Source organism: Peromyscus eremicus, chromosome 23 (genome assembly GCF_949786415.1).
Source record: "Peromyscus eremicus chromosome 23, PerEre_H2_v1, whole genome shotgun sequence".
Lineage (NCBI taxonomy): Eukaryota > Metazoa > Chordata > Mammalia > Rodentia > Cricetidae > Peromyscus > Peromyscus eremicus.
In genome coordinates, this window is record NC_081438.1 from 1,191,600 (window position 1) to 1,204,240 (window position 12,641).

General features: G+C 46.4%; 1 protein-coding gene across 1 annotated transcript in view; it reads left to right on the forward strand.

Annotated features, from left to right (window-relative positions):
- Pitpnb (phosphatidylinositol transfer protein beta) overlaps positions 1 to 12,641 on the forward strand; it is a 51,546-nt gene that overhangs the window by 13,764 nt on the left and 25,141 nt on the right. The window contains exons 4-7 of the mRNA XM_059248950.1: positions 329 to 420; positions 981 to 988; positions 1,638 to 1,712; positions 3,633 to 3,716. Of these exons, the coding sequence (XP_059104933.1) occupies positions 329 to 420; positions 981 to 988; positions 1,638 to 1,712; positions 3,633 to 3,716 (259 nt within the window). The remainder of the gene's footprint in view (positions 1 to 328; positions 421 to 980; positions 989 to 1,637; positions 1,713 to 3,632; positions 3,717 to 12,641) is intronic.

Consider the following 12,641-nt stretch of genomic DNA (forward strand, 5'->3'; position numbering starts at 1 on the left):
CACACACACACACACCCACACACACACACACACCACACGAAAGGGTGGGGATGAAGCTTAGTGGTACAGTGCTTGCCTCCATGCGTAAAGCCCTGGGTTCCATTCTCAGTACCACCAAAATATAAAACATACACACACACAGAAAGAAAAAACCCAAAAACAAATAGTAACCCCTTATATAGCTAAACATTTAGTACATGATTATTTTGGGATTGAAATAAACTGTTAGTGTTCTATAGCTCATCAAATTTAGAATGTGATAACATTTTTGATAGAAACAAAAATGATTGCACAGTTGAAAATGTGTCCAATGTCTTTCTGCGCACAGCAAAGTTCCTGCGTTTGTGAGGATGATCGCTCCTGAGGGCTCCTTGGTGTTTCACGAGAAGGCCTGGAACGCTTACCCCTACTGTAGAACAAGTAAGCTGGCCCCCAGCAGCACTGCACCTGCTGCCCCCCGTCTTGAGGGTTAGACCGAGCAAAGCCTTCTGTGGGGTCTCAGATAGTCCTTGGTTTACCCCTCAGACCTCTGTGTACCCCTCAGGTTCATTCCCAGATAGGAGAGCCTTCAGGAAGTCCTGCTAACTGCTGGCTTTGGGGTGAACAAGTAAACATAGAAAGCATAAAGGTCAAGTGCGCCCAGAGGTGCCTTTTGGTGTGCTCCAGCGGCACTCTAGGAGGATGTCCCAGATGGATTTCCCAACCATCTTCCTAAATGATGTTATGCTTTTGTGATATTCTTATTAGCATTACTTTGAATTGAGGTAGATTATTCTTCATATTGTCTTTTTAGTCCATAATCTGAATTGAGGGTCTCTTGGTGTCGCTTGTGTAGAGACCATTCTGAAGACATAAGCTACTACGTGTTGTGTGTTTGGGATAGCTTAGTCCACCAGATAGAAATACGGGGATGGGCTGTTTTGACTCCATCTAATTGAAGTTTTTCCTGTTTTGCTGCCCGCCTCTTCTCTCTGCCTCAGTTGTAACGGTGAGTAGCACACACTAAACTTTGTTTTTGCATCCTACTGATTCCCAACTGCTGCTTGCTTTTTGCTTAAGCTCCACTGCTTCATGCCTGTCCCATACCCTCCCCCTGCCGTCCCCACCTCACACGTCCCAGGCTTGCCTCACACTCCTGGTTGGTTCTGCTTTGCTTTTGTGGCTTGCTCTGAATGACGGAATCGCTCAGCAAACCTCACGGCCTTTTCTCTGCCCCTGTGCTGCATCACAAGTGGGAGTGCTTGAATTATGTAAAAATATCATTTGCTGTACCCATCAAGCCTCTAAAAACTGGGGGCTGGGGCTGGAGATTCAGCTTGGCTACTAAGAGCACAGGCTGCTTTTCCAGAGGACCCACGTTCGGTTCCTAGCACCCACATGGTGGCTCACAACCATCCATAAATCAAGTTCCAGGGAATCTGATGCCCTCTTCTGACTTTGGCAGGTACCAGACATGTGTGGCCACATACATAGATGTCGGCAAAACATTCATACACATAAGATAAAAATAAATCTAAAACAAAATGGAAAGCTAATGCCTCTGGATTTGGAAAGCCATCCACACTGGGGTGCTGTGCGGGGGAAAGACCCCAGAGAACTGTGAAGGGGGCATCACTTTCTTGTTGTGTTCTCTGCAGAATGAATATATGAAAGATGACTTCTTCATCAAAATCGAAACATGGCACAAACCTGACTTAGGAACGTTAGAAAATGTAAGTTTCCACCCTGCACTAAGAAGGCCGGGTATAGCTGCTTCATGGAGGGCTTGGTCCATGTGTCCAAGGCTCCGGGTTTGATTAGCAACACCGTCAGGGTGGTACCAGCTCTGCCCTTGAGTGAAGAAGGCTGTGGGAGTGGGAATTACTGGAAACAGTCCACTCTCCTCAGTGCCCTGATGACCCTGGATTAAACAAGCTCCTGGCAGCATGGCTGCCATTGGGGTGAGATGAGCCAGCCAGACACAGATTGGCTTCCTCTGTCAGTCCCGCCTCGATGCTTGAGTGGACTCTTGTGAGATCGCTGTTGTTATCAGCAGCTCTCTTATTTGCACAAGGAGGACATGGGTGACAGCACTCGCAGATGGTGCTAGATCCCATTCTTACCTGGGGTTTGGGATGGTTTTCCTCTGCTCACCAGAGCAGTCCTTAGCAGAATTGATTTACTCTGATGTCTGCTTCCACTTCACTTGTCTGGGCCCCAGATTGATGTCAGAGAGATGAGCAGAGGGCAGGAGTGAGAAGGTACTTGTTGCAAAGATGTTGTTGCCAAGCTCCTGACTTACGTTATGATAAGCATGTTAAGGTTCGTTCATGCCTGAGCTTCAAGAACACCTGCCAGGACTCTGGAAATAGCAGCAAAGGCTTGCTCAGGAGCTGGGGCAGCATCTGGCAAGCCCTGACACCCTTGGCCCATGGGTCTCAGAAGCATCTATAGCTCTGGAGCACAGCATCTAGAAGTCATTAGGAGTGTGTGTGCTCAGTCCTCCAGCAGGCTGCCTTCCAGTGCACACCCACATTCAAGGTTCCTGCTCTCATCCTAGAGTGTGAGTTAGTGGAGGGCTAAATTCTAGTCACACTGTTCTGTTACTGTGCTGTTTCGTTATTGGTGCCCATTCATAGAACTTAAATTTCAATTTGTGTGCTTGTCAGTTGATCATGTGACACACCTGTTTTTCATAGAAGTTCTCTAAAATAAAGGGCCTAAATGTAAGTGTTATGTAACAATTATGTTTTATACTCTGTGTGACTTTATCCTGCCATTTCTAGCTTTCAAATGGGCTTACCTGTTATTTTAAAACAGTTCCCAAGGTTTGAGAAATAATCGAGTAACAAGTGTCAAGAAGTTGACAAACTGAAAACAGGCTGTAGAACAGTCTGCACCTTCTCTTTTTTAAAGAAGATTTGTTTTTAATTGTTTTATGTTTTTTTGTTTTTGGTGGGGTGGGTGCACATGAGTGCATGTGCCAGAGGAGGTCACAAACTTCCAAGGCCTTTGCAACTGGAGTTACAGGCAGTTGTGAGTCAGCCAGCATGGGTGCTGGGACCTGAACTCTGACCCTATGCAAGAGTAGTTTGTGCTCCTAACCACTAAGCCGTCTCTCTAGCCCAGTGGTTCTCAACCTATGACCACCTTGAGGTCAAAAGACCCTTTCACAGGCTTCTGCTAAGACCATTAAAAACACAGATACTTACAGTTCATAACAGTAGCAAAATTACAGTTATGAAGTGGCAGTGAAATAATTTTGTGGTTGGGGTCACCACAACATGAGGGGCTGTGCGGCTTGTTGAAGTCTGATTGTCGTGTTACCTTTGCTAGCATAGCATTTAAGGGTCCAAGCACTGTGCTTCTATCATCATTTGCATTAAACAGGCAAGATACATTTTGTTACAAGAATCACCTCTTAGTACTACTATAAAACAGCCCTGACGGATTTCTCATGCATAAATCCACCCCTCTTGGGGGGAATGATACAAAGAGTAAAAGCTGTCCAGATCTCAAGATGGCCAGCTTCTGCTTACTGAAATAGTAATGTCATCCCCATACTGTACCCTGAGGGACTCAAGCTAAGATGATATATGGAAATGGAGTGCTTTCCTGAAAAAGAACACACTAAAGTTTTCTGTTTCTCACAGGTTCATGGTTTAGATCCAAACACATGGAAAACTGTTGAAATTGTCCACATAGACATTGCAGATCGAAGTCAAGTTGAACCAGCAGTGAGTACTATTTGATGGCATCTTGATGTGTCCCCTTCACGTCTCAAAGTTCTTTTCTGTCTTTGCATTTCTACACTGAAATGATCCTGGCGCTCAGGTCTGGTCTAGGCAACAGAGGCCCTGGAGGAAGAGAAAGTGGTCCTTTTCTGAGCTGTAGGCAGGCCCTTTAAGAAGGGGAAGGGTACCTTGCATATGTTGGACAGTGTTTGCTCAAGAAATGTTTCCAAAAGTATTCTGTTTGCTGCTTTAAAGTCACACAGATCTGTTATACTTCCTGTGTAAGAGTAAGAAAGCAAAAATCCTCCTTACATAAGTTTTCATTAGCTCAGTTAAGGCTAGTCTTGTTAGAAACGTCTGGTGTATGATCGTTTAACCAGCTAGCATGCTTTTTTGATGATTTTGTTTGCTAAGCTTTTTCAGTTTTGTATGTGTGTGTTTAATGCAATTGCAGAGCACACACAGAGGTCAGAGGACAACTTTTATGTGCTGGTTCTCTCCTTCCACCTACACATGGGTTGTTACAGGGTCAAACTCAGTCATCAGGCTTGGGTGACAAGGCCCTTTACCCACTGAGCCATCTTGCTAGCTGTTTTGATTTTTACTCAGTGTAGGTATCTGTGCCTGCCTCTTGTGACTCAGTGTCCTCTCCCCACATCAGGTGAAGACCCTCGTTTGTTTCGGTTTCATAAGGTTGGTAAAAACTAACTTGGGCCTTTACATAAAACAGAGTATGCAGGTAACTCTTGATCTGCAGGTGCAGCTGTACACGTTTTATAGCTAGGATAGCCAAGGATCGTCCCCTGCTTTGTGGTACCTCCCTGGTTTGGTTTGTCATGGACTGTGGGAGACTAGCCCCCACATTTATTTACCCCAGGAACTCTTGAGGAATGAGGTATAAGACACTTAGTTAGAAATAGAGAGAAGAGAAACAGAGAAAACACAGGATAGACTCGGGTGGGCCTGGATCCTTATCCACCGGCCCAGAACTTTATTCCAGAGGTCTGTTTATAATAATGCCGAGGAGTGGAACAAAAGACCTCCAGCCCTTACTAGTTACAGTCACCTGGTACCCAGGCCCATGGTCCTATCAACCTCCCATGTAGTCCTGCTGGGTACAGCCACTAGGAAACCTAGTGAGCTCCAACCATGGACAGGGTAGGGTGTTCAGTGTCCTCTACCATTTCTCTTTTTAGTGCGTAGTCTCTGAAGTGAGCAGTGTTATCAGCTCAGCAGGACAGAAATAAATACAAAATGTCCAGGTTTACTGTGAAATTTAAAGTTAAACTTTCTAAAACAGGTCTCCGACCTTTATCAGAAACACTGGGGTTGAAATTGATAGTGACCAGGCTAGACAGAATGTGTGGGCACTGAATAGTGGGGATGATCCTGGGGTTTGCTTTGTTTGTTTTTAATTGTACTGCGATTTGAAGTTAACCTCAGTTCAAGGCTGTTTCAATCAGTTCAAGTGAGATCGTTCAGATGGCGTCTGCTCTTTTGTTGGGGTGTCTTTTAGCCATTGTTTACTGTGTGTAGAAGAATGGTGGAAGGAGGAGAAGTGTCTAGGGTGAGAGGAGTTGGTCAGAAGGCTGGCTGGCCATAGACAAGGTGGGAGAGCAGTGTGGCAAGCCAGGATTGGGTGCCCTGGGAACAGCATTAATACGTTGGTGTTTGAAGTGATGTGTTGGCCAGGCAGAATAGAATGGTGGCATCAACTAAACCTGGACCTTCATGGTTCAGTAGAGCATAGGACATGCCCAGCTTTACTGGGAGCATGAAGAGTTTTTGCTCTTGTCCTGGGACAAAAGTAGACAGTGTCTGAGAGTGTGGCCAAGGCAGCCTTCTGCTCTGCTGCCTTGCGGGTGAGAAGGGCCTGCATCTGCAAAGGCTGCACAGGTGGTTCTGTGGGTCTTTTGGTCTGTGTGCTTTCTTAGTCCTGATAGTGAAAGTGCAACTGATACCATGTAGGATGTCAGACCTGACATCACGAGAACCCAGCTTGAGGGACTGGAGAGCTGCTGCTCTTGGAGAGGACATGGATTCAGTTCCCACGTCAGGTGGCTCACAACTCTCTGACTCCATTTCCAGGGGGATCGGATGCACTTTGGCCTGCATGAGTGGCTGGTGCACATAAACTGACACAGTACTCACACATACACATAAATACATAAAAGTATCTTTTAAAAGAAGATATTTGCAGTTTTAAAAGGGCAGTGTTGTCACAGCAGGCAGCATGTCATTGCACACTTCCCATCTACCAGCTCCGCCGTGGGATAGCTTCCCAAGGTCAGTGGGAGCTTTGCAGTTAGATACGACCAACCCAGTACCATGATCTCGCTAAAAAGTAGAGGTCCACAGTGCTGCAGGGACAAAAGGTCACCAAGGACTCAGGCCCAGGAAGGCAAAGATGGATAGGGTTGCCGTGGTTGAAGGGGCTGTGTATTACACCTGTTTCCTGCCCCCATCACTCTCTCACGTCAGTCTTGGTTCATGTGTCTGTCTTTTCTGCATAGAAACTGGACCTCAGGGAGGAGTCCCGCTGTTATGTTAGCCTGTTCTTTAGGCGTCTGCACTATGCCTGTGGTGATTGTATGGTAGGGAAGAGCAGGAAAGGAAGGGGGAGGTATCATTAAGATGAGCCTGTGCAAGCAACAGTTTTTACTGGAATAAACATTCATCTGTTACCAGTTTGACCACAGTGGGATTTGTCAGGAAACATTCTCGTATTTGACCTATGGCCAAGTGCGAGAATCTGTAGAACTGATGTATCAGAATCACCACTGTGCATGTCCTTTGACCTGACTCTCCTGTGTAGTGTGACGGGTCTTGAAACCTAGGACTGGAGACTGCAGTTTAAGTGTTCACTGTCAGTCAGGAGATGACTAAAGTCATTGAGGCACACATGGGAGAGAGTGCTACACTTACTGGATGGAAGGAGTGCTCTGTCCCATAGAGAGCCCTTCCTAAATAGTCTGGGGGGCGAGGAGGGTGAGGAGGAAGGGCCAGTCTGATATGCTTCCCTAGTATCTGAAAAAGGAGAGCAGGGCTTTGGTACACTGAGTGCCTGTAAGAGTCAGGGCAGGAAGACATGTGAAATAGATTTGGAGATGCCCTTTTTTAGCTGTGTAAGTTGTATTACAGTCTTTACATATGGCCAGTCAGTGACCAGGTAATGTAACCTCAGTGACTTTTCATCTTCACAGTCATTTATTGGTTAGAAGTGAGTCAGAGGTTCCCTGAGGAACTGCAGAGTAGGACTCCCTGGACAAACAAGGCTGTCCTTAGAGTGCATTTCATGCCAGCCACCAGTTCTTAGTGCTTCTTTGGAGATGGAATGGTAATAGAGTTGAGAGCCAGTAAGATGTTATGAGATGGGATGGGGTCCTGCCCCTAGTGGGTTGAGTCACCACTGCCCCAGCCAGCCCTTGCAGCCTAGAAGCAGGCTTCATCCTCAGCTTTGTAAAGAAGCACCGTTGAGTTTAGGCCTGTGTGGAACTTTTGAATAGCAGTAGGCTCTGCCTTTGTGGTTCTGAAATAAAACTCTTCTACCTTCTTGGTCCCAGCGCTATATGTGGGTCAGATGACTCACAGATTTTTATCACCTTAGTCCCTGCCACATCTGGCTACCTCTGTGGAGTCGTGGCCAAGGAGTTAACTCTGTACCGCAAATAAATGTATTGGTGGTGGCTTGGAAAAAGGAAATTCAGGCGCCCTTCTGAAGGCAGTGGGATTCTCCAAGTTGAGATTCCTGGAGAAGCTGGTCATCCCCACCGCCACCCCCAGCTCAGTGAGAGTTTTAAGTCTGGGTTTGTACTTTACATTGAGTGAACCAGCTTGCTTCTTGCTTGCTTTCCCTCTTTCTCTCTTTCTTAGAAACTGCTTTTCAACTTTTTGTGTACAGTTCCTGGGCACACGCAGAGAGCAAAGGGCATCAGATGACTTCTTTAATTCCCCACCGTATTCTTTTGAGGCCAGAACCCTATCTGAACCCAGAGCTTGGTGGGTTTGCTTTTGTTGTTTTGTTTTGAACTGTGCAAGCCTCAGAGATTCTCCTCTCTGCACCCCTCAATGCTGGGGTTACGGGTCTAGGCCTGTGTGTCACTATGGGAGACACACGCAGCTGCCTGGTGTTAGGGTCTGAACGCTTCCTGGTTGTGCTGCAAGCGATTTCACTATAGACCCATCTCTTCAGCTCAGAGCACGCTCCTAACAACAAAACTAAACGGTTTATTTTCATTTATTTTCTTCCTGCTGTTTGCTTTATAAGAACCAAACCAGTTGCACTTGTGATTTTGAGAAAATAGGTAGCCAAGGCCTGTCAATCAGGGCAAACGTAAAATAATTGAGAGTAGAACAAGAATGTGGAAGGAAGCTTGAATCTCTTCACTCCATCTGGTGGGAGTTTTCTGTCACTGCAGATGGGTTTGGTCTAAACATTTCAGTCCATAGTGACTCCTGCTTGCCTTAGGGCTCCCCTTCTGCTGGGCTGCTAGGTGGCTCACATTTCACTCTTGTGGACTTGCTGTGTTTGCTCATTCTCAGGAACTGTATTTTACCATGTATTGGAGGGACTGTGATTTGACCCATGGTGTGCCTGCATGCTAGGCTGAGTACTTCAACATGTCCGTAGAATTGAAAACTCTAGAGGCGAAGACTTGCTGTGAAAGTCCGTCAGTGTGACTTAGGCTCACAGCACAGTCGCTGTAGGAACCACCTGCGTGTCGGTGTGTGGGTTATCGGGGGCGTTTTGTTGGCACCTTTTGGGAAACTTCGGTAAGACTTGGTTTAGAGATATTATTTCTTAAAGAAACCAGTGGGCTGTCTGATATTTCTATATAAGTATCTCACTCAGTTTCTTTTGCTCATTCGACTGTATCCACCTTGCAAAACTGACTTCCTCTTTAAGAGAAAGAGGCACTGAAGTGGAGTGCCAGTAAGGGTTTGTCCCTGGAGTCCAGCCGTCACAGAGCACACTGTCCAGCAGAACACCTCTGTCCGCTCACATCGCAGCCCCTGTGTTCCTGCTCACACCCCTGGGCAGCACTGTGCTCACTAGAAAGAGGCGAGTCCCGATGTGGAGGGGACTTTCCAGTGGTGCTTTGCTGGGTTTTCTTTTTCCTGTCGTCGTCGTCGTTTGCTGGTTTTGTTGTTGCTGCTGATATTTTTAAAGGAGGAAGTCAGGAGATTGAGGGACGAGGGCTGCTTGAGCTCAGGAGTTTGAGACCCCCATCTCAGAAAAATACAAGCTACAAAGAAAGAAGGAAGAGAGACTCAGACAGGCTAGGTCTTACCGTGCAGGCAGTAATACGCATGCAGGAATGCGCACAGTGCTGCTGCAGCCCTTTCCAGATCCTGCACCATGGGAAGTACACGGTGCTGCCCGCTCTGCAAAGACTCTGAGCTGCTCTTTGTGATCTGTTTCTGTTCAGGTTAAAAAGTGTCTTACTGGATTGTAAAGAGTCATGTGTGCAGCGTAAACATCCAAATGTCAGTTTAAAGATTGCCCCTTCTAAGGTTGTTGTTGGTGCATAACCACAGCGGAATGTTTGGTCTTCTCTAACGGCCCTGATGAGATGCTCACGCATAGCCTCAGCTTGGGTCCAGAACGTACACAAAGGCAGCACTTGACATCTGCTTCTGCTTTGCTTCCTAAGGTATGAAATCTGAATGTGGCCCTTTTAATCATGCCCAGCACTCTGTCTAAGTAGCTTTCCATGATTTGTATACAAAAGTCACTTCCCAGGAGAGGAAGGCTCATGAGCTTGAAGTGTGCACACCACTCACAGCAGAGACCTTCAGTTTGAAAGTCATTTGAAAGAAATGAGTTTTAAAAAAGAGAAATTGGAACCACATTTAAAGATATTTATGTGAAATGAGAAAGTTTGTCAGCCATTCTGGCTCAACACATGCTGTGTGACTGTAACTTCCAGGATAGGTTTCTAGAAGTTAGTAATAAGCCTGTATTAGTAACTCAGAAGTATTAGATTGCTGGAAAGATAAGGTTTAGAAATAGTGTTGTGGCGCATTGAGATGGCTTTGCAGCTAATGGAGCTTGCTGACAACCCTGAGTTCAGTCCCCAGGATGCACATGGTGTAAGGAAACTTCCACCGCCTGCAAGTTGTTCTCTGGCTCCCCACACGTGTGGTATGGTATGCAAGTACCTACGCTTTTGCACTCACACACCGTGTTTTAAAATATAAAAATGTAGCTCAGTATAGTGATACACAGTATTTTTCCCCATCTTAAAATGCAGCAGGTTCAAAGAGGATAACATTTTTTTCCCTCGTGTTTCAGTATAACTGTGATATTTTTATTTGTGGTCAAAGTACTTTTTTTTCACATGAGGCATTTCAAAACCAAAAATGACACAGTTAGGAACATGGTGATAGATCACTGAAGATGGCATTCCTTGACAGGAAGAGGAACCTATTTCTGGGTCACAGGAAAGGGTGCACACAGGGCCCTCCCACAGTGGTCCTCTGCAGAGCTTGGAACAGCCGTCCTGTGGTTACTCAGTAAGTGGGGCTGCTGAAGTTTGCTGGGCTTTACTCAGTGCTGTTTGCTGTTTGAGCCCTTCCTCCTCACCTGCCTGTGTGACAGAGCTTCTTCCTTCCTGCCTTCCCCCTGCAAGCTCTCAGTGTGGTCCTGGAATGCTACTGTGCCCTGGTAGCACTGCCTGGACCAGGATCCTGGGGTCGTTGATTCTGGACTGTACACATACATCTTTTTCCAGGAGACAAACTTCCTGTAAGCAGCTTTTTCCACACAGGGTCTGGCAACAAGCCTGGGGGTCCTCTTAGTGGTGCCATGTCCTTCGTAGGAGGACACAGGCCCCCTCCCTTGAAGTGCAGAGCTCACCGCTCCTCACAGTCTTGTGGAGAGTCCCATGAGGCATAGAATGCTCAGCTTTCCCAGGGACAGCTCCTGTTCACACACAGGTGAGAGACTGCAGTGAGTAGGAATCTGGGAGCAAGAAGAGTCTCAGTTGGAAGCCAAGGCCCAGTCTTTACTTATTTACACCAAGGCAGGCTGGCAGCTTTCCTTTCTAGAGCTGGTGGAGAGAGAGAGCACTGTTAGTTTACGTAGGGCAGAGGAGCAGTTCCTGGTTCATTAGTCCATCTTCCCTGATTTTCAGAAGCAGGCTCTTTGGAAAGGCCTGGGCATTGTCTTTTCTTTAGATTTTGAGTTTCGTTAGACCATGTCTACACATTATGTATTAGATGGGTAGTCTTGGTAGCATGTGCTTTACTGCACTGCTTCTAGAGAGAGAGAGAGAAAAAAAACTGCATAATCTTGAAGAGATAGAAGAATATATTTCCTGAACAGTCTGTATAGGGGTTTCCCCCCTCTTAAAAATTACATATATAATAGTATAGAATCTGGCTGGAAAAGGTTGATAAATATTAATTCAAACCATGTGGAATCATTATTATTTGTCAGCTTTCGAGCTGACGTTTTCTTCTGGGTTAGTTCACCCAAAGTTCCAGGTTAACCAGTGGGGGTGGCACCCTGATGGCCAGGATAAGCCATCAGTCTGTCCACATAGCTGCGATTTGGCTGTGTGTGTGTGCGTGTGTGTGTGTGTGTGTGTGTGTGTGTGTGTGTGTGAGAGAGAGAGAGAGAGAGAGAGAGAGAGAGAGAGAGAGAGAGAGAGAGAGAGAGAGAGAACAGCTTGCAGGAGTTGGCTCCATCTTAAAAGTTTGTAGCTGATCACTGATGTGTATGAGTGACTTCGAGGAGCTCTGCTCATGATGCACGTATGAAGGTGGAAGGCTTATGACCCACTGTGATGGGCACAGGGTGTATAGTAGCTTCCAGTCTGAGGTGGCTGGTCTTGCTTGTTCTTGAAAAACAGACACTTTGGATTTACTTGTCCCACTCGCCTTTGCTGCACAGTGAAGCAAGCCCTCGACAGGATCTTTTTCTGTGCTGAGTAGTAAAGGATCCCCCTCCCCCTGCCCCACCATCTTCAAAGAGGATATAAATAAATGTAAGCATGGTTACCATTAAAAATAAATGTGAAAATATTTTCCCACTTTAGTCTGCTGCCTTACATGGTCAAGTACTTCCAGCACGGACTTAGAGAGCGCCTGGTATGTTAGGAGACGTGGCTGGCAGCAGTGCCCTCTTGTGGGCAAATAACATACTGCTTTTTTCCATGTGTACATTTCTGTTAAAAACCAGTGTGTAAAAACATCTTCACAAAATGACTTTCTGACTGGATCCCACTACTAACTAGGTCTTAGAAGAAAAATAGTGGGGAGGGATGGGAAGGGGAGAATTCTGAGAGCCAGAAAATGTTTTTGAGCAATTCCCTGTTAAAATCTTTTTAAGAAGTGTCACTCTACTTATTTACTTATTGTTTGTTTGATTGTTTGTTTGAGGAGACTTACTCTGGAGCCCTGGCTGGCCCAGAACTTACTGTGTAGACCAGGCTGGTCCCTGTCTCTCAGTCCTGGGATTGAAGGTGTGGTCATTCTGGCGGCACTGTGATATACTTAGAGACTGCTCCCTAGGCTGAGCAGGAGCAGAGGTCTTCCAGTCCTGTTTTTAGAGTGTAGTACTGAGGGCAGCAGCCTAATTCCTGCTCTGGGGTCGTGGGTACCATATTTAGGCAGGAAACACCCTTCCCCTCCCAGGGTCATGGCTGAGAACACTGCTAGGGTGCTGGGGTGCTGGGGTGCCTCGCTCATCCAGAAGTGAAACCGCCGGCACGAATGATGGTGTGTGCTGGAGTCTGCTTTTACGGAAAGGAAATGGCTTTATAGCTTTTAGTAATTTCAATGCTGACAGACCACACAGGACTCTGGATTGAGGAGCTGCGGGGCAGGTAGAGCACACCCGGCCCAGCAAAGGGCATTCCCCATTTAGTTGATGGCATTCGATGTGGTGTCTTCTGCGATACGCCATCAGTTAGAAGGAACAGA